Consider the following 20,647-nt stretch of genomic DNA (forward strand, 5'->3'; position numbering starts at 1 on the left):
GATATGATTAAAAAAATAACTCTTAAAGAAGTCGAAAATGATTTAAAGTTCCTTTCCTTCTCATCAAAAGATGTTGTGGTCAGGGTTTTATTTTCTCCAGACGATGAAGTCATTTAATATTCGATCATGGTTAGAAATTCTTAATAAAAATGTTTTTTCGTTTAGGAGTGTTTAAAAAACCTTTAAAGCTGGTCAAAAAATGATCTAGAATACTAAAAATCAAATTGTTATGGTTATTTCCCTTTTTTAAAAGTTTCTATTTGTAATCTTTTAAGATCTTTCTTATATAACATTTTTTGAATTTGAGCTTAATTTAAAGATTAATGGCAAACCCATGAAAGCAATGAGGCATTTTTCTATCAGCTTATTTCGAAATATTTAAAGTCGAAAGAATTAGGCAACATTTGTGTTAGTGTTAGTTGAACTCGAATAGCCCATTAAAGAAGCGAAAGTAAAATGAATCCATTTGGGCTGGTGCTGACCACCTGTATTTGGCACAAATTATAGGCCTAATTTAACTAACCAAAACTACATATGAGAAATGTTCAAATTATCGCCAATTCTTATTTTGAGGCCACTTAAACATTTTTATATTGTACTCCACTTGTTTTTGTCTTTTAACTTGGCTAAGTCAACCAATTGATTTGAATATAAACAGACATAAACACGTTACACGGTTAAGGAAATCCATTTTTCTAAGTCCTTTTTTCTTTATTTTCAGTATGAATACCAATATGAAGTTAAGGACGCTGAAAAGGAATTATTTTTTAATAAAAACGAAGGAGGCGATGCGGCCGGAAAAGTAAGTAGCCACAATTCAAAATAAATTTAAGTGTAATACGTTTCCTGTTGTTTCTAGGTATCTGGACAGTATTCAGTTTGGTTACCTGATGGTCGTCTTATGACCGTAGAGTATACAGTCGATGGTGAGACCGGTTTCGTGCCTAAGATCTCTTTCGATACGACCAATCCTTTAGGATAAGATAAACTAACACAACGAAATGCCAATACGATAAATTAGGGACAATTCTTTAACCACGAGCAACTCAAGTGACATTACTAGGAACATCAACATGCAATTATATACATACATACATACGTACATATGTGTGTGAGCTTTTAACTTAGTTAGTACGAGCAGCCAAAGCAGCTATATCAACAACAGCAACAGCAACAACAACAACAAGAACAACAAAACAGCAGTTTAACAACAGTTGGTAATTACAATAAAAAACAAAAAGAAAAAAAATCGATCGCTTTTCGAGTATTCTGTGAATATAATTAGGAAATATGATTTTCAAATTATTTTAACAGCGTATTGGAAAAGCGATTTCGAAATAAAAAAAAACATACATACATACGTACCCAAAATATTAGAAATTTTATACAAAACAACATTACTTCAGCTTTTTGTTAACACAATGATGTGAATAAATTTATGTGTAAATTAAAATATATATATTATTATTATTTTAAAAATGACGCATTTTGTATCCTTAATATCAAAACCATGTCAGGGTTCCACATCCTGTAGGTATCAGAGATGAATACGATTCTGTTCGACTCAATAATTAGCTCTATAAATCATAAAAAAAACTATTTAGATAGAAATAATTTTCAATTATCTAATCAAGATATTAATTTCCAATTTCTATTGAAAGATACATTTTTTTAAGAAAACAAAAATTTGGTTTTTATAAATTTTTTTTTTATTTGTATGTTATTTTTCTTTGTTTTTATGTTAACTTTGTCGTAAGGAGTATACAATGAACGATAATATTTTTTAGGAGAAACCGATAAACTAAATCAATCCATTTGCGTTTTCCAAAATAAATGGCTATAAATGTATTCAATATTCGTATGCTGATGAATAATTTGGTTAACAGGCAAAGGAAAAGTATGAAAAAAACAAATTATAATTCAAGAAGTTAATGATTAATGTTTCGAATAAATTTGGATTGATTGTAGTGAGAAGGAGCGAGGGATAGATGTACGGACAAGAGAGAGAGAGAGAGCAGTTTTGAACTAATGCTGGAATGGTTGTGACAAAATTTGACGCCCCAATTATGCCTGTAAACTGCCAAATGCAGGCTCTAATATGGTTTATATGTAATTTAACTCTTAAATCTGTTTATTATCTGTATGTACAGAGCTTAATGCGGGGGTGGGGAAATAATATATATATTTTTTTTGTGGGTATATACAGAAGAAATATAAATATAATTTATTCATATATATGTATAATGAAATTAACCAATTAGCCAAAAGAGCATTTAGTCTAGAAGTAAAACATTTTCGAACCCATAAAGTGCTTTTGGTTTCTTTTCTGACCATCATCAACATCAAAGTCGATACGATATATTGGACCAGCCACTTTACTACTAATCGATCCCATTAACATTAAGCGGATCGAAAGCGGAGCAAATTGTTTTAGTAGTTAATAATGCCAGCTTGCATTTAAAAGACGTACAAAAGAAGAAAATATAAAGATTATCGGCTTATATTTACAAATACAATTTATGGGAAATGTTGAAATAAATAAATATGTAAGTTAATCGATTCCCATAACTTTGTTCCTTCTTGATGATTGTGCTACAAAATCGGATAGTATGGCTGGCCAAAAAGAAGATCCTAAATTTCAATAGGGTCGATAATGTTTAAAATGTTTCATTAAATTAAAAAAAAAAACAAAAAAATACACACTGGCAAACTAATTTCGTTATATTCACTCGAACTATGTTAGTACAAAAATATATATATGTGTGTTTGCATAGAAAAAACATGTTTATGCCCGATTTGGTAATCTTAATATAAATTCCATGAAAAATTATTGGTATCGGATGTGTCTATATATATATATATATATATATATATATATATATATATGTATAAATATACATGTGCATGCAAGTATATATTCCTAACAATAACAATATATGTATGTATATGTGATTCTATAACTCTGATAAAAATGCGGAAAAAAGAGCCTAGCTAAAGTCCATATGGCTCATCTCAAACTATGAACCGGTTCACAAACTAAAATCGTCCTTATGCTGTTCGATTCGTAGCTATAAGCAATTTTTGGCCTATGAATCAAAACGTAATTTGGGCTAGCACATACAATGTTCTCTGACTTGCTCTTTTTTATGTGTGATAAGCATTTAATAGCAATTGTCGCCTCAATTGTGTCGGCGATTCACTTTTGTTTCTCAAAGTTAAGGGATCTGGGCATCAAGGAGAGATTCTTTAAACAGGCATAGGCTTGTTTCTCCATGAACAACTGGTCTTTGGTTTTACCACAGGCAACACGAGCCCATTTTGGATCAATGACATGGTCGTATGCCCCACGAGCAAACGCCGACGATGTGGACGATGAATATCTACCGTTTGACCCGCGAGAATATGGGACACTATTCTCCTTACGGCCCTCGTCGAACAGAAGATCCTGTTCGCTGCACAATGTATCATCTTTCAGCAATGCATTGCCAGACGATGCGAGGAATTTGCTTGGCGTCTCCGTTTCAAAGGGTTGCACCTTTTTGCCACATTCGAAATTTGTATAGTTAGTGCTCCAGCTGGTGAGCAGAGATTTGCGGGCCCGTTTCGGTGGCGGAGATGGAGCCGCAACTGATGTGGCTGTGGCTCTAGCCGCATTGACACCCTGGGAGCCATTACGTTCAGTATTTAGGAGGCTAGTGCCGCTTGTCTGCGCCGCCTCTGAATCATTCAACTGCTCTTCGTTAATAATCTCGTTCAAGTCTTCAACCAGGCTCGATGGGCTTGATGGTTCGTAACGACGACCATCCCGCTTTCTTCCAATATCAGCCAACGCCTTTTTGAAAGGTGTCGGAGTGCGTGGGCCAATCATACCTTGAAAATAATTATATAATCTGGTAAGGAAAGTGGTTTTAGAATTAATCTATAATACTCACTTTTGTGTGGTGTTTCAATTGATGAAGTTTCCAACTCCTTTTTGATTTCCATTCCAATACGATTGTAAGTCTTGGCCACTGGAGTACTAGCACGCAAATTCATGTCCTCAAATGTCGTTAGACAAGGCGACTTGACCAGGAATTGACTCGGCGAGAAAGGCAGCGCTTTAATGGGCGTAATGACAGGGGACTTTGGCGCCTTGGTTGATGGTGCATCGACTTGTGGAATGTGCTGTGGCGCCTTTTGGCGCGTTCTCTTCAATATATTTGGTTTTTGTCGCGTCGGGAGCATTATGGGACCTACAATCGGCTCAATATTCTTGATGTCTGCCTCCATCTCTGAGGTATGAATAGCATCTCCAGATAGTGGCAGTGACAGTGAGGGTTTATTGACGCCGGTTAGAGATGCTTTGCGCCCTGGCAAATCGGCCATATCCATTAGTTTCCCTGCAGCCTTTGATTGCGCCTTGCTAATGCCACCAGACTTGATCAATGTGATAAGATGAGTTCGCGAGCTTTTGAGATCCCCACCACTTGATCCGCCTACACCTGCATGCGATTTTCGTTCCGCATCATATTTACGTCTCATAGTCGAGTTCCAGTGATTTTTAATTGCATTATCCGTACGTCCAGGTAGCAGTTTTGCTATTTTGGCCCACTGATTTCCCAGTTGGATGTGGGCATGGTAGATGGTTTTATCTTCCTCTTCCGTCCAGGCAGTCTTCTTGATGTTGGGGTTGAGATGATTGTGCCATCGTTCTCTACACTGCTTACCAATTCGACCATTTAGATAGCGAGCAATCAGAGTCCATTTCTTGGGGCCAAATCGACGTACAAGCTCAATAACCTTTTCGTCCTCGTCGCGCGTCCACGGTCCCTTGATGAGCTCCGGATTGAGCACTTTTGCCCAACGCTGATGCACTTGTTGTTCCAGCCTATCCTTAAAATATGGCCCAATGATGTCCCATCGCTCACCATGTTTCTCCACTAGCGTTTTAAGTAAGACATCTTCGGATTTGGACCAACGTTTGCCAAATCCATAATTCGGATGACCATTCTTTTGCGACAAGGATTGAGATTGCCCAGAAGAGGACAGCTGTTGGTCTTTCTGGTCATCGGTTTCATTCTTTAGTTGTTTAATCCCAGTAACTTCACTCACATTGAAGTTTAATGTGACAACACCTTCGGAATCAAATTCGGCACCATCTTCACCACTAATTCCAGCTGCAGCTTCATTATCGGAATACTCAGACTCCTCTGATTCGTCCGAATGTTGATTGTATTCATGGAATTCTTGCTTAAGGTTTACGCCGTCCATTTTGTTGTTGCTTTCTGGGCGAACAATAATGATAGGGTTCGGGTTGGCCCTTCTGGCGCCTCAGGAAAAAAATGCACAGTACCCTGGCAATACAAACAACTGGCTGCGTCCTCCCTTCGATGTTCGTAGTATGTGTAATGGGCACAAATATCACTAAATGAATGGCACTGGAATTGCAGGCGGCAGCTTAAGCACTGCACTAACTCAACCTGATGCCGACGATCTGTGCGTAATGCAGGATGCGTTGCATCACTTTCCGTACGATCGTACAAATCAGAATCCGAATTTTTCACTTCATTCAAGCTGGTGCCATGCTCTTCCATTTAGACGTATGCACACATACATATAAACATGCTATGCTGCTATTTCTATGTTGCGGTCGTGTGTGTGTGTGTATAAGAATGTATTATTATTTCATTTGCTGGCACATACCAGAACTGCTCAACACAAATTAAAAAATGGATAGCGCAGACACTTAAATTGCAGAGCACAACTCTTTTTATTTTATAAGACAAACCAAAAATCAACCTAGCACAGTTTTTATGTCTTTCTATCACGGCGTCGATTGGCACTTTTATTTATCGATAACTGATGCTTCAAGTCTATCGCAGTTGTGACAAGCTGAATTGCCGTTGTTTTGGAATGCGGAATGAAACGTTTGAAACAATAAAGAATTAATTAAAATTATTTAATTATTTTAACGGTTTTTTTTCCCGAAAACCAACCCTATTCAGTTGAATTAATATCAATGGCGATATTTTAAATAAACGACAGGAAAATAAGCATACGTAAGTTAATTTATTCTTTTTTCACAACATAGCTTAAATAGACCTTGATTTTATTAACCTTGATTGCTATATACAAATGTAAATACATTCACATATTATGGAAAGACTCCTTTTAAGACTTTAAATGAACGTGCATCACTTTTCTTCGATTCCAAGGACTTCTGAAAAATTTGTAAAGTTTTTAACTAAGTTGAAGCCGTTTGAAGTTGACGTTATGCACAAAATTGAACCTTATCCTGGCAACTAAGGATGACGACGACATCGTCTAGATGTGAATCATATCCTTGAAAAAACAGCTTACTTCGGGACTTTTGTGTTATGGCTTTTCTTTGATAATGGAGTCAAGAACACCTTAAAGAGCTCTGGAGCCAACACAAGATTCCCATTCCCGGACTACAAATACGTTCCCCATTGAAATAAATAATAATCATGGATGATGCACTTCAAATAGCAATCTAAGGGGACCATTATCTGTTATTAAACGCAGAATATAAAAAAGACGATTATGTATTTATGATTTGAAAAATAAATTAATGAGTTTCCCTGAATATATAAATTCAAATAGACAAAATAAATAACCAGTTTGTTAATTATTATCTTTTTATACATTTGCCCTTAACGGGACAGAAAAAACGCGTTTGATCGTGTATTTTTAAGCCTTGAAATGTTCATACGCTAGTTACATTTTGTATTTTATTTTATTTATCTAATGTTTTTTGTTTTGTTTTGTTTCCTTTTGTATTTAAATTTTAATTGGATTTCTTTTTTTATATTTTGTTTTGTTTAGAAAGGCGTGCCGAAGTACAGCCCCTTATCGGGGGCTACTCGTAGCCTCTATAAAAACCTGGGTGGTCCGGAGTTGTAAGCCCCAGGATGCGGGGGGTGTGGTGCGGGAGAATGCTGTCCTTGGCGCACATCGAACGGTGAGTTAGAACGCTGCATAAAGTGGTGATAGTTGCTTTGTGGTAGTTGATGCTGCAGAATAAAAGTAAAAGAAAATTAACTTTTTTCCTCTCTCTTTGCTGCTTTCTCTTTCTTTTTCACTCACCTGCAAACTGCGTAGGGCCATAGCACTGGCAGCATTGCCCATAATATGTGGACTGGGGCCATCACCTAAATCTAATTGCAAGCTTTCTGGCATATCGTTGTTGCCCACAGCGCCGCGGTTATTATTGCTATTGCTGGTACAACCTCCAGGACCGCTATTTGTCAAATGCAGTTGACCCAACGATGCCGTTGCCATGGCCACGTCGGGCATCATATCGGATAGATGGCCATTACCTGAGTCCATGCCGCAGGCGCCACCCTCGGCCCGCATATCCAGGCCCATTGCATTGCCATGGGGAAAGCGAAAATCACCTTCTGTAATTAACGCTGGCAAATCATTGCGATGATGAACCGATGCTGAGAGGCGTGCATAGCTACACTGCAAGCCAGGACCAGAGCTTGCCGCCAGAAGGCCCGCCACGCCAAGCAAACCACTTGAATGCTGGCGAGGAAATGTGAGATTCCGACTGTAGAACGGATGACCAACATCCGTGCCACATGTTGAGGATGTTGCTGATGAGGCCATCGACGAGGACGATTGAAATGAAGAAGCAACTGTTGTGTGTCGCGGGGCTAGGCTTGTTGCCGCTGGCGATGGCGGCGGACTTTGGTCTTCGTCTTCAAGTAAACAAGTTTCTGTTTGAGTGGTCGTTGGCACTCCACTTCCACATTCATCAGTGGCGCTGACATCGCCACTTCCTTGATTTGACTGCAGTGCGTTCTCCAATAGATCGGAAACCTCATCGGGCAGATTGAATTCCCGGACAACGCGAAGACGAATTTGTCGATCGATCTCGTGCTTGGATGAGAGTGGCAGCAAAAGTGCACGTTGGCACATTGGCGATTGACGTAACTTGTGCTCCCGTTTTCTCATTGCGGCAAGTGTTTGGCTATCAGGTGGCGGTATTGCAGCAGCTCCAAGCTGCGCCTCGGCACTGTCGCCGCCAATTCCACCACAAGTGATGTTACCAGTTCTCAGGCCAAGACCATTGTTTGCTGTCGCATTCATCCGTGAGACCATATACAAGGTGTCCGGTATATCAGGTGGATGTCGCGAACGACGCAAACGCATTAGCTCCACCTGATGATGCGACGATGACATCCGATCCTCTAACAGTGCCTTGACCTCCTCGAAGTACGGCATGAAGAGGCGTGGACGCACAAATAATCCCTGGTTTTTGCCACTACGAATCCATGCATTAATCCGCAAATTCTCACGCTCATCGCCAATCATATGTGATGGCGGTGTGCTGACGAGTCCTCGACGTATTGCCTGGCAGAGCACCTCACTGTGTGGCGGCAGCACATGATCCATACGGACTAATGGCAACAGTTCCGATAGAATCTCCCTTAACTCAACATCGCTTAGGTCACGTTTCTTTACACCCTTGCGAGCCACTGAGTGGGCTGTGTGTGACAGCAAATTTGGCTCCCTGTCTTCCATGCGACGAATGAGCTCCTGTTCGCCCCATTTGAGTACTGCCTGCAATACCTCCAGTTCGGATGCCTGAAGAAAGTTACTTTGCAGCACATGCAAGAGCTGGGCCTTATCCAACTGATGGAGCACCGGTGATGCGCTTACTGCGGCAAATTCTTCGCGTAAATACTGGCAAGCTTGACGAAACACCCATGCCGAGCCATGTGGTTGGCAGCCCCACTTAAGCACGGTTGGCAGTGTGTCCAACGATAACCATTCGAGTATCAAATCCTCACAACCCTGCGCTAATATATCTAGCTCAAGAAAACGCCCAATTTGATACAGCTCCATGGCCTCCTCTAATGTGGTTGGACGCACACGTCCGGTATTGGTTAATGCATGCACTTCGCCCAGGGAACCAGCCGAGGTGCCCGATCCGGCACCACGTAATATTAGTGTCAAATCAACCGTGTCCAGGTAAATGGCATGCAGAAGTACTCGTGCATATCTCTTCGGTATAACCGTCTCGTCCAGCACAATCCGTGTGGGCACGTGTAATGAGCGTTCGACATATTCGTCAATGTTGCGCGTTCGACGCGCAATTAGATTTCGAAAAAATGGCGAACGTGCACTTAATATGGCTTTATGGCATGGAAGTTCGAGCTTCGGTCGAAAACCATACTCTGAGGTTCCCGAATCCTGACGTAAATAGTCATCGTTACTGCACTCGGCGGTGAAGACAAGTGCTGCATCAGCATAGTCGCCAGTTTCCAGCAAATAACGGAGATCATGTTCCAGGGGATTGGGTGTACCAAAATCATCGCCCAATTGCCGCAACAGATTAATGTCAATATTCGGATCATGCGTACATAAATCGCCCGTATATAAATATCGTAGAAGTGATGAAAATAGCTGAACATCAATCGGAGATGTGGGTAATTCGAGACAAATTCGTGCTCCAAATCCAGGACAACCCGATAGTAAATCCCGAAAATATGTACAACGTGATGACAATACGGAACGATGCACCGGAAATATGGATCCACGAAATACAAGATCACAGTCAGTGCACAAATTTAAATCGTAAAGTGCGGCAAGGTCTTGCTTGTATGTAGTCGCTGGAGGTCGTGCGAGCTCTGCTTGCACCTATTTTTTTTTAAATAAAATCATTTAGTTAAACATCAAATGCATATGTGCATACATACATATGTACATATATGTATGTACATATGTATGGTCGGGCATTAGTTGTACTTACAGACAGATCCCTCAAAGCTGCCAGGGCTTCAAACTCCTCACAGAGTGCAGCCAATTCAAGGGGTGCCCAATCCGAGACAAAGTCGCGTAACACGCGTGCATGATCACAGGCCTTTGATGAACGTCGGCGACGAATAAATTTACGTTTAAGCGTCGCAAAACCAGTAACGCGTTTCCGTCTTTGATCACGATTATAATGAGATCCGCTGAAAGCAAAACTGGCGCCACCACCGCTGCTGCTACCAGCACCACTACCGCCAGGTCCACCTCCGCTGCCAGTTGCACCCGATGATGATAAGGCCGCTGTACTAAGCGGCATCATGACCGATACTCCGCCATTTGAGTTGCTATTACTATTGCCTGCAGCACCCCCAGATCCTGTGCTCATGGGATAGCTGTCACTGGAAGAGTTAGCTCCCATTTTTGTACACTCTGCAATACACACACACAAACACACACACGATAGACTCTCTCTCGCTCTCTCTCTCTCTCTGATTTAATCTGATGTTTGACGCCCTGAAATTATTCAAGGCATCCTCCACCGTATTTGGCGTAGTAATCCATTTAAATTATCGCATTGTCATTTTCCACTCTTTAATAATCATTTGTAGTAGTAGCATTATCATGGTTCATTCTCTCATTTGATTACATGTTTGCAATAAATCAAAGATTTTCTGAAAATAAACAAATTAAACTTGTATTAATTATTATCCAAATACATACAGTTTCGAATAAAAACAGCACCACTTTAGGTACCAGCGAAAATAAAAATAATGGGACTTGGCCCAACAAGATTAGACAGGAAGGATACATTTCACTGCACATTCAAGTCTAGGAGCAAGTCTGGATTCTGCTGAAAACTTTTTGAACTAAAATTCGGGGTGGCATTTGATGTACATACATATGTATAGAGCCGATTTATGGTGACAATAGGCTGGCTAAATAATATTCGGGGACATCTTTATAAAATACCGGGGCTAGATTGATGTTGGCCTACTTAAATTGCTATTGGACCCCGGTTATCCGGGCTTCCATTAACCAGAAACCTAAGTACATATGTATGTATATCAACCGAGACGAAGTTGAGCTTGTTTGATAGCAAACGAAAATTGTTTTCGAAAAAGCAAAATGAATTCGGAGTTTCCCTGCTTTGTTCAGAAGTGAATAAAAAATGTTTGTATGTACATATTTGTAAAGTCAAACAGAATTGAAAATTTTCAGTAAGAAATAAGTTGGGATCTTGCTTTACCGGAATCTTTGATTTTCCGTGATGGCTACAGAGATAATCAGGGTCCAGCTAAATCTGGATTCAGTTTAATGTGTTTTTGATGAATTAAATGTTACTCAATATTTATAATATGAATATACATATGATGGATTTTCATAATAAATACATAATCGAATAAGTCACTGCGTGACGTTCTCAAAAAAAAACTGTGAATATTTAGAGTACTCTGATTTGATTAATTCAAATTCGTTTGAAGTTTTTAAAATTTCCTTCAAATAGTATTTGAGCAACTGACGAATAAAGTTCAGAGCAACGAAAATTTTCAATGCACATATTTATGTACATATGTATAAAGTTATATATTTTATGTATAAACAAATAATAATGCTAAAATAATTAAAGCAAAAGAGATTTATTCTGTTGCTTATAGACAAACAGAGCACTAGTTTTTGATATCAGTTCGAAAATGGTTTGTTAAATTGAATTCCAATTTGGTGACTTTATGACAGCTGGTTCTAAAGCGCGCGCGAGAGAGGGAGGTAGAGGAAAAGTGAAGAATAATTTATGTGAACATGCAACTAAATAACTATACAAAAAACACCTGCACAACGAAAGCATCTGTTTTTTTTTTTTTATCAAGGTTCTTTGCTTTAAGTTTAACAATTACTGGTTGCAGACTCAAAATCTTAAAAGGGATCAAGTAGATTTTTGAAAATTACAAAAAGAACCAACTAACACACACATATGTATGTACATTTGTATACATACATCGTACATATGAGCGTATGTATATAGGTATGTATGCATGTGTGACATCCTTTGGAAAAAGTAGGTTATTGCAAAAGCAACATATTGTTTGATATAATAATATATTCACGCATACATATGTCTGTATGTATATGTATGTATTTTAAGAGCGGGATATAATAAATGAATTTAAAATTGGAATTTAAAATAAAGATTTAAAATGTCCATACATACATACATACATATGTTTCGCCAAAGTTCCTACCCACACAAACCTACATATGTATGTACATATACTTATATCTGTTATATTTTCGACATGTGTATACATATGTATATGTACATTTGTTTTTCCTGTATACATATGTACATACATATGTATCCATACATTTTCTTATTGACATATGAATATTGTACATACATATGTACATACATACATGGTACATAAGGTGCAGCTTCATTTTCAACTTTCGATGAAAACGAATTTATATATGTAGGTATAGGTATAGGTATCTTTGCACATAGGAACAGATTACATATAGACACTTGTATGTACATATGTACATACATACCTTAACATGCATTATGTATGTATGTAAATATATGCGACTATGTAAAGAAAATTTTCAATGCTACATCACACACACTCGCACGCACACATGCACACACACCCACTCACCTAGATACATATGTAATAAAATATATATATACATATGTATATTTACCCAATTTGTATATGGATTTATTTAGAAAATTTTATCTATGTCACTGTCACTGATGTACATACATACATACAAGCTGACAAGTGCATAATATGAATGTATGTACATATGAAGATGAAAAGCATTATGTATTATTCAAACACTATTATAAATAAGACACATATTTATGCACTTATGAAAAAAAATTTTCATGAATGTAGAATATTAAAACCAAACAAAAAAAAAAAAAGAAACCAACAACTCAATAAACTATTTACCCACGTACATACACACACTCACACAGACACACACAGAGAGTCAACTAAGTAGGTATACAAACATATGTATGCACGTTCATTGAATGACTTTTAACAGAGAGAATTTTATGTTTTCATTTTAGAAGATGACCATTGTCCCTACTTACAGCACATTGTTTCATATTTTTATTTAATTCTTTATTTTTATTTTTTTACCAACATTTGTTATACATAAGTGTACACTGCAACACGGACACTGGCAAAGATTTGCCTTGGCACATACAAACTAATTTATGAATGTATGTATACATACTTATACGTGAACATATGTATGTACATGCGCGCGGGCACACAGCTATTATATACAAGTAAATTGTTTTGGGTGTCACTTTTCTTATTGAGCGCTATCACATAACGAATATAATGTTAATTAATCAGATTTTAAACCGTATGTATTTTCCCTTTTTTTTTGTTTCGATTACAAGTAAATGTCCTGGTTTGCGTATATACTTGAGGGGGGAATCGACTAGCGTTGCCACAAGTAAAAGCCAGAATAGTGTTGCCACACAATTGTGTTTTCGCCCCCTGGAGTCCGAAAATCTGTTTGCTGCTAGTTCCGAACAGTTTTTCATGACTAGTTCCGAGTGTTCCAAAATAGTGAAACATAACGAATTTTTTGATAAAAAGTCACTGTTTTTGAACGATCGAAGATTGTTTGAACTTTGATGCTTATATAAACTCTTCCCATACTGCTGATCAAGAATATATACTCTATTTACATGGTCCTAGATACTAATTTCGTTTAATATTTGAAAAAATTTTTCTTTTAAATAGCATTTTGCTTTTAATGTTGTCTGTCATAGCTTACAATACAAACCATAAATTTTAGAATAATTATTTTTTTGTATATATGTATTTATTATATCAGAAAAAACATAAATCTATAACATGTATGCTTAAACTAGTCTTTTGGTTGAAAACGAACCACATTTACTATACTTAGTATAGTATTAAAAAAACAGTTGACTAGGTCAACTAAGAGGTATTACTTGCAATCCAGAGCCGTATAAATAGGCCAACTGATTTTCATCTATTAATATTCCCTTGATATCATCAATGCACGTATAACCAACTCTAAAATATTTACTAGTTTGTAAATTAATTCGATAGATTTGTTTATCCATACTACAAGTAAAACCAAACAAGTCGGTCCTCTCTCCGTCCGGTCTGGCATGGCAATATAGAGCAAGAGCATTCACTTGGGCATTGTGTAGGTCGGCAAAAGCCTTTTGCTTGATATCCATCGAATATAAATTGATAGTTGTGTGCTTAACATTTTCATCATCGCCGCCTGATAAAATATGGATATTGTCACGATCAACGTATGCATCCAAAGTATTCACTCCTGTCTCGTGCAACTGGAACTGCAACATTTTTGTAGTAAATTTATTATCGTAAACATAAATCTCTCCATTTGTAGTTGCTATCAGAAGCAGGCTTGGATCAGGTAGCCATCGCAACTGAAGTGGACATCGCTTTAAATCAATTTGGTGAAGAAATTCTAGGGTAGAGGGATTCTCCATCTGCCAATGGTGTATTGTAATTTTACCATCAGCATTAGCTATATATAGCATAAAATAACCAGATGATGCATCATGGGACACATCAATGGCCATTAGACGGGCTTCTACGACACCACTGTCAGCGATAGTTGGATTTCGCAGAGTATGTGAGGACAGCTCAGTAACCCGGCAGTTACTGCCTTGGGTTATATCAATCTGATTAATGCAAAGTTGTGCTCGCCCACCAACTGAGAATATAAGCCATGAAGCAAGATAATTTTCCAATTCAAGGGGATAAATTGTCAAGTGTCGGACACTTGAGATATGAGTTTGCACTTCAGCACATTGGATGGCATTGCCATCGAAATATTTTGTAATTTTTATAGTATTATCATCACCAGCCGATGCAAGAAAGCGCGCCGAATCAATCTGGCCAAGGAGTCGCAAAGTGTTGCAACTGCGTGTGTGCCATCTATTTCGCGGAATACTTATTCCCTGGGAAGAATCCTTATCGCTGAGCCGGTAATGATGAAACAATACCTGCTTCTGTTTAACAAAAATGATGTGAAGATCCTTATCCAGTAAGTGATAATCCCAACAACGATGACCACCGCCACATTGCAACTGGATGAGGACATCATGTTCTTGCGACCATGCCACGAAATGATTGTCATTGAAACCGAGTATAGTATCATCGGACAAAGATGCTTCAATCCAGGCAAGTGGAACACATTTACGTGAAGAAATTGTAAGCGTGTAGTCGATTAAGTTTAGACGAAGATATTTCAAAAGTGACTCATGGCCACCACTCAAAATGCAAGCTTCTTTGCTTGTAAGTGTTGATAATTTTAAGAAGGTGGAACCCATGTTACCATGAATATGTTTCAGTTGTCTGATTAGTGAAAATTCTTGATTCTGTTCGGAGTTACGGACGAAAAGCATTATTAAACCATTGCGATTGCTTAGCATTAAAATATTGGGCGACACAAGCAATGCAGCTGTTATCCAGGGCTCACGACAATTGACAAGCGATATTTTTGCTTCCACTTGCAGATCATTACCCTTTAATAATTCACAATTTCCCAAATCATCGGAAATGAGATATAGATCTGTAGCCAGAAAATGGAAACTTCGTATTGTTCCCTTAAGTCGTGGACCATCAAAAAGTTGTTCCAATTGCTGGTTTTCCACAGAGAATCTGTGAAGGGTGACTCTTTGATAGCCACAATTAGCTATTATATCGTTTTTAGTTTCGAGTACAGTGCATTTATAAGAGGGGAAATTATCAAGCAATTGCCAATTTTGTGATTCCAACGAATCAGTGAACAAATTAATAAAAAACAAACGATTTCTATTGCTGAGACCAATAATCGTTGTATGGCTTAGAAACTGCACATTGCCAATAAATTCATTTTTGGACTCTATGGACGAATCTAGGGAAGATAATTGCGTTAATTGATTACTTGTTTTTTTCTTGCAGAAGTGCTTTAACATTATATGTGAGCACATTCCCCGTTGAGCCTCCAATGTAAATAGTCGACGTTGTTGGATTATAATCCAATTGCCATATTGGAGCTCCAAACTGTTGACGACGCTTTAATAGCAATTCCCCCGAGCTATTCCAAATGCACATATAAGAATCCTCGCCGCCGCTTGCAACATAAACATCGTTACCTGCAAAACAGTTGAATTAGCATCAAACCAGCAAAGGGGGAAAGAATCTCTTTACCATATTCCATTACAATAGCACACATTACTCGTGCAGTATGTCCGAAGCAGCTGAACATGGGACTGACACTGTTTGGTGTTTTCCAATCCACATAATCTTTAGTTTCAGTGTTTGCCACACGCCAAAATTTTACGGAACGGTCATCGGATGTAGTGATTAGCAACTGTTTGGCTGCATTGTAAGCTATAGAAAGTATTACTCCATTGTGAGCCTCTAGACGTAAGAGCAGTGGATAGGTTTTCGAACAAGGCACTCCATTGCCATCATCATCTCTATCAATGGCAAATCGAGGTTGCCAAATTAATAGTTCGCCAAATCCGTTGCCGCTCATTATCACAAGTTGATTATAGGTCGAGCCATGAAGACATGTATAATACAGCATGGAGTAGTCGGTGCAACAAGCCAATTCCAGCACATTGCAGTCTCCTCTTTTATTATACTCTTTCTTTAAATCCAAATCCACAGAGTTCTGGCGTGAGGTTGAGTCATTGTTCCACTGTAGATGAAGAACCGTACTATGGGCCATGTGTAACACAAAACGAGTTTTTTCCTCATTCTCGAGAAATGTAGCTGCATTTATCCAGTCTTTTGTTTCGCCCTCATAAAGTAATTGAAATTGGCCTTCCTCAGAATGATATAGAAACATATAGAATTCATTTTCCGAATATAGTAATACTAAATCATCGGAGGAGCTATGTACAAAACCATGAACTTTCTTGTGCCGTGTTCTCTGTGGAAGTTCAATTCGGGAACCTTTTTGTATACAAAAATGCCTGGTTGCCCACACCTATAACAAAAAAACAAAAAATGGTATTATCTAACTAATTACAGTATTTAAGCATTAACTAGATTAATAGGCTTCTTTAGCAGCCAAAATCGGATTGTATTTTTTTTACATACCTATCAGCAGATCGTTATTCTTTACATGTAAGCCGAAGGCGTCGGAATACAAACTTGATTTCATATCCATGTTTTTTTTTAGCTATAACCAATTCATTTTTTGAAGTTTAAATTAGCTATAAAGCGAAGAGGTTTTTGGTTAATATTTTGTGACTTCGTTAATTTTCTATTGGCTTTTGCTATAAGACGCAGGCTATCCAAATTTGATGTTTTCAATTGTTACTGAGGTAGCAGAATTGTGTTTTGAATTGATTGGGTTGGTGATGCGGTGTTGCACGTTTTTGTTGACACACACTTTTTTTGGTAAGAGATCAGCTGATTTGTCTGACACTTGTAAACAGAATCGATTAATAAATTTCTGGCAACGCCATTTTCCGATATGGCATCATTTGTTTAAATTCGTGTTGATAACAGTATATTTATGCCTTCACAAAAAGGATATATTAGTTTTGATCATATAAAGCAAATATATGATTTTAAATTGAATTCTGACTCAGTTTTTTGCAGCTGGCGATATTTATTCATTTGCTTAAGGTAAATTGCATTAAAGGTTGTGCCCCTTCACTTGGCACCATCGTTTCAGATCGAGTAGATAAATAAAAATATTTATTCTTTCAGCTCTTTGGCTCATTGGCCAATTGCTCCACGAATATATCATCCAGCAGGTCCTTAAATTCCTGTGGGTACTCCGCGTCTTTCATTATGGCATCATAGGCAAAGGCAATGTCCTTTGAATAAACAAAAATAATTTAGTTTAACAACATTCACACAAAGTGTAAAGTATACACTACTAACTTCTTTACTCGGATTTGTACAGTCTATGACAGGCTCATCCCCATCTAAAATCCCCGTCAAGTCGCCGTAGGCAATAAAAGGCACCAAACGTCGGTTAGTTGCCGAGCCAGTCTTTCTTGCCTGATCCGCTATATCTTTTCGAGCTGGATTAATAACCTGCGGAATGTAGCCGGGGGGAAGGAAAAAGTCTTTGCACACAACGAAATGCTCAATGCTTGAGGGTCGGGAACTTGGTGGTTTAAAGTACTCAAAATGCTTGAAGAACGTACGCATCTGCGAATCGAGTAGAGTCGTGTCGTTGCCCTTGAAGATTTTTGCCACAAAGCTGCCACCCGGTTCAAGAACAAATGTAGCGATGCTGAGAGCAGAGACTAGCAACTGATGTTGCATATATTCATCCATTTCATGAACACCGGTAACATCTGGGGCTCCATCGCAGACAACAAGCTGAGCCTTTTCCTCGACAGCCTCGCCAAAATGTGCAATTATAGCCTCCGCTGTGCTCTCTTTCGTGATGTCACCTTGCAGTTGAATTACTCCTCGAATGGGTGCCATTGCCTGTAAGTCTACGGCTATGATTTTCACAGCTGCTTTCTCCTCTTCGGTTTCGCATGTATCATATAGCTTCCGGGAGAGTACTTGTGACCAGCTACCAGGCGCAGCGCACAGGTCGACAACTCGTTTTACATCTACAACATTGTATGCATTTTATGGTAAATTATTCTTAAAATATTAGGTCAGATTGCCTACCATTAAAAATCTTAAATGAATCGTCAATGTGCATCAACTTAAACGCACTACGTGCCCTCCATCCTTCTTCTTTGGCCTGGCGATAGTAGATGTCTCGTTTGTCCTTTGACGTCTTCCCCATTGCTTTTCCACTAAAGGAGACAAGGAGCCAATAGTATTAGAAGCATGAAAATAGATTCGTTAAAGTCATTGTTATTGTTAAACTCTTGCATTGGTTATAATAAACAATTATTATAAACTTACACACATGGACAGATTGCAGGGTGTCTCTTTGAAGAATTCGATAATGTCGATACGATAGATTTGCTCAATAAGGTCGACTACGATAACTTTGCCCCTATAATGTTGATTACGATAGGCTTGCTCGATATTGTCGATTACGATAACTTCGTTCCGATAAGGTCGATAACGACAACTTTGCAAAATAAATAATAACAAAGCGCTGATTAATAATTTTCCCCAGAAGTGTCTAGCAATTTGCAAACGCAGCTGGAGCTGTGCTGAACGAACTATAGGGAAATACTATATATATAAATACATATATACAAACAACAACGAGTACGCGTCATTATCATTGTTTAGTGGATTTGTTTTTTTCTTTCTTTTTGTGTCGGCCATTTTGATTGAAAATGGTTCGAAAAATATATTCTCTATTTTTGATGGTCGTGTACCTCACCATGTTCGAAGCAAAGGACCATTTGCTGTCGGATGAGTTTATTGAGTTGGTCCGCGGAAAAGCAAAAACTTGGAATGTAAGTTCTGGCTGAATTAGATGCTTTCATAGGTAATTCACTTAATTTCCATATTGGTGATCTTTTCTTGCAGGTTGGCCGAAATTTCCATAAATCTGTATCAGAGAAATATATACGGGGCCTAATGGGCGTCCATCCTGATGCTGATAAGTTTGCTTTACCCGACAAAATGGAGGTTCTTGGCAATGTCGTAGAAGATTCTGACTCCGATATACCCATAGAGTTTAATGCCCAAGAAAAATGGTCTATGTGCCCAACCATTCGTGAGATCAGAGATCAAGGTTCATGCGGTTCATGTTGGGCCTTTGGAGCCGTTGAGGCCATGTCGGATCGCGTAAGTGCATCGTCTTGCCTTTGTTCAGAGCTTTCCCCCTTTAGCTGATTAGATGACTTGCTTATCTTTTGCTGCTAATTGTTGTTTTCTTATCGATTTTGAACTGACTTGAAAATTGCGTCGTCTGTTTATATTCGCACAGGTTTGCATTCATTCCCAAGGCAAGGTGAATATCCATCTGTCTGCAGATGATTTGGTCTCATGCTGTCACACCTGCGGCTTTGGTTGCAATGGCGGGTTTCCCGGTGCCGCTTGGAGCTATTGGACACGCAAAGGCATCGTCAGTGGGGGCAACTATGGATCTCAACAGGTGAGCACTAAAGAGGGCTACGCATTACCAACAGCTTACGCTTAATCGTAAATTTAAATAACTCATTTGTACCCAGGGTTGCCGCCCCTATGAGATTGAACCATGCGAGCATCACGTAAATGGCACACGCCCACCATGCAGCGGCGGCAGTACACCCCGTTGTCAACATTTATGCGAGTCCAGCTATAAAGTGGACTATAAAAAAGATAAAAACTTTGGTTCCAAGTCCTATTCGATAAAAAACAATGTAGTGGAAATACAGAAAGAGATCATGAACAATGGACCTGTGGAAGGAGCTTTTACCGTCTATGAAGATTTGATTCTATACAAGAGCGGTGTCTATCAGCATGTCCATGGCAAGGAACTGGGAGGTCATGCCATACGCATTCTTGGTTGGGGTGTCTGGGGTGACGAAAAAGTACCCTACTGGCTAATTGCAAACTCATGGAACACTGATTGGGGTGATAATGGATTCTTCCGCATTTTGCGCGGCGAGGATCATTGTGGCATTGAAAGCTCCATATCGGCCGGTTTGCCCAAACTATAGATAAAGAAACATTCAAATATATTTACATAACACTTGCATATACTTTTATAATATTTACAAACAAACAAAAAGGATAGTTAGTTAAATTAAATTGATTTCTGACACAATGTAAACAATAAAAAAATTAAAAAACAAAAAAAAATAAATGAAAGACCAACTATTTTGTTATATATATACATACATAAACGCCCTAGTCTTTTGATTTTAAGGTTTAAGTTTATCTATCTTACATTTGCCTTAAGTATGCAAATATTCGAGGAGTTAAATGAAAAATTG

The 20,647-nt window shown here is 38.3% G+C and overlaps 6 protein-coding genes across 8 annotated transcripts; 1 reads left to right on the forward strand and 5 right to left on the reverse strand.

Annotated features, from left to right (window-relative positions):
- Window positions 1-2,165: 2,165 nt before the first annotated feature.
- Myb (proto-oncogene like protein Myb) lies at window positions 2,166-5,250 on the reverse strand. Its single transcript, XM_068285175.1, has 2 exons — window positions 3,933-5,250; window positions 2,166-3,870 (listed from the first exon to the last, which is right to left on the reverse strand). The coding sequence occupies exons 1-2, from the start codon at window positions 5,248-5,250 to the stop codon at window positions 3,197-3,199; spliced, it is 1,992 nt and encodes a 663-aa protein (XP_068141276.1). The 3' UTR covers window positions 2,166-3,196.
- LOC137573283 (uncharacterized) lies at window positions 5,231-5,813 on the reverse strand. The gene is given in 2 exon segments (XM_068285176.1): window positions 5,231-5,311; window positions 5,313-5,813. Coding segments are annotated over 2 exon segments (342 nt in total). The 5' UTR covers window positions 5,574-5,813.
- An 800-nt stretch (window positions 5,814-6,613) lies between these two features.
- On the reverse strand, window positions 6,614-13,240 carry LOC137573256 (BTB/POZ domain-containing protein 7). 3 transcript variants are annotated; one of them, XM_068285134.1, is made up of 4 exons: window positions 13,006-13,240; window positions 9,761-10,433; window positions 7,087-9,648; window positions 6,614-7,013 (listed from the first exon to the last, which is right to left on the reverse strand). In XM_068285134.1, the coding sequence occupies exons 2-4, from the start codon at window positions 10,178-10,180 to the stop codon at window positions 6,873-6,875; spliced, it is 3,123 nt and encodes a 1,040-aa protein (XP_068141235.1). In that variant the 5' UTR covers window positions 10,181-10,433; window positions 13,006-13,240; the 3' UTR covers window positions 6,614-6,872. The 3 variants fall into 3 exon arrangements, with proteins under 3 accessions (XP_068141235.1, XP_068141234.1, XP_068141233.1); XM_068285133.1 differs by having other exon boundaries at window positions 12,913-13,240; XM_068285132.1 differs by having other exon boundaries at window positions 12,860-13,240.
- Window positions 13,241-13,592: 352 nt separating this feature from the next.
- On the reverse strand, window positions 13,593-16,953 carry LOC137573411 (tRNA (34-2'-O)-methyltransferase regulator WDR6). Its single transcript, XM_068285347.1, is given in 4 exon segments — window positions 13,593-15,685; window positions 15,687-15,928; window positions 15,984-16,770; window positions 16,909-16,953. Coding segments are annotated over 4 exon segments (3,036 nt in total). The 3' UTR covers window positions 13,593-13,723.
- Window positions 16,954-17,380: 427 nt separating this feature from the next.
- Window positions 17,381-18,764, reverse strand: Trm7-32 (tRNA methyltransferase 7-32). Its single transcript, XM_068285128.1, has 4 exons — window positions 18,672-18,764; window positions 18,429-18,559; window positions 17,679-18,367; window positions 17,381-17,611 (listed from the first exon to the last, which is right to left on the reverse strand). The coding sequence occupies exons 2-4, from the start codon at window positions 18,547-18,549 to the stop codon at window positions 17,498-17,500; spliced, it is 924 nt and encodes a 307-aa protein (XP_068141229.1). The 5' UTR covers window positions 18,550-18,559; window positions 18,672-18,764; the 3' UTR covers window positions 17,381-17,497.
- A 74-nt stretch (window positions 18,765-18,838) lies between these two features.
- Window positions 18,839-20,557, forward strand: CtsB (Cathepsin B). Its single transcript, XM_068285116.1, has 4 exons — window positions 18,839-19,180; window positions 19,254-19,514; window positions 19,657-19,824; window positions 19,901-20,557. The coding sequence occupies exons 1-4, from the start codon at window positions 19,058-19,060 to the stop codon at window positions 20,369-20,371; spliced, it is 1,023 nt and encodes a 340-aa protein (XP_068141217.1). The 5' UTR covers window positions 18,839-19,057; the 3' UTR covers window positions 20,372-20,557.
- Window positions 20,558-20,647: the final 90 nt, after the last annotated feature.

Source organism: Drosophila tropicalis, unplaced genomic scaffold (genome assembly GCF_018151085.1).
Source record: "Drosophila tropicalis isolate 14030-0801.00 unplaced genomic scaffold, ASM1815108v1 contig_4, whole genome shotgun sequence".
Lineage (NCBI taxonomy): Eukaryota > Metazoa > Arthropoda > Insecta > Diptera > Drosophilidae > Drosophila > Drosophila tropicalis.

Coding starts and splice junctions, on each gene's coding strand:
- CtsB (XM_068285116.1), top strand. CDS start 19,058: ATGGTTCGAAAAATATATTCTCTATTTTTGATGGTCGTGTACCTCACC. Junction 19,515..19,656: donor TTGAGGCCATGTCGGATCGC/GTAAGTGCATCG, acceptor ATATTCGCACAG/GTTTGCATTCATTCCCAAGG. Junction 19,825..19,900: donor GCAACTATGGATCTCAACAG/GTGAGCACTAAA, acceptor ATTTGTACCCAG/GGTTGCCGCCCCTATGAGAT.
- LOC137573256 (XM_068285134.1), bottom strand. CDS start 10,180: ATGGGAGCTAACTCTTCCAGTGACAGCTATCCCATGAGCACAGGATCT. Junction 9,649..9,760: donor CAGCTTTGAGGGATCTGTCT/GTAAGTACAACT, acceptor AAAAAAAAATAG/GTGCAAGCAGAGCTCGCACG. Junction 7,014..7,086: donor TGGCCCTACGCAGTTTGCAG/GTGAGTGAAAAA, acceptor TTTATTCTGCAG/CATCAACTACCACAAAGCAA.
- Trm7-32 (XM_068285128.1), bottom strand. CDS start 18,549: ATGGGGAAGACGTCAAAGGACAAACGAGACATCTACTATCGCCAGGCC. Junction 18,368..18,428: donor TTCATTTAAGATTTTTAATG/GTAGGCAATCTG, acceptor ACAATGTTGTAG/ATGTAAAACGAGTTGTCGAC. Junction 17,612..17,678: donor GTACAAATCCGAGTAAAGAA/GTTAGTAGTGTA, acceptor GTTTATTCAAAG/GACATTGCCTTTGCCTATGA.
- Myb (XM_068285175.1), bottom strand. CDS start 5,250: ATGGACGGCGTAAACCTTAAGCAAGAATTCCATGAATACAATCAACAT. Junction 3,871..3,932: donor AATTGAAACACCACACAAAA/GTGAGTATTATA, acceptor ATTATTTTCAAG/GTATGATTGGCCCACGCACT.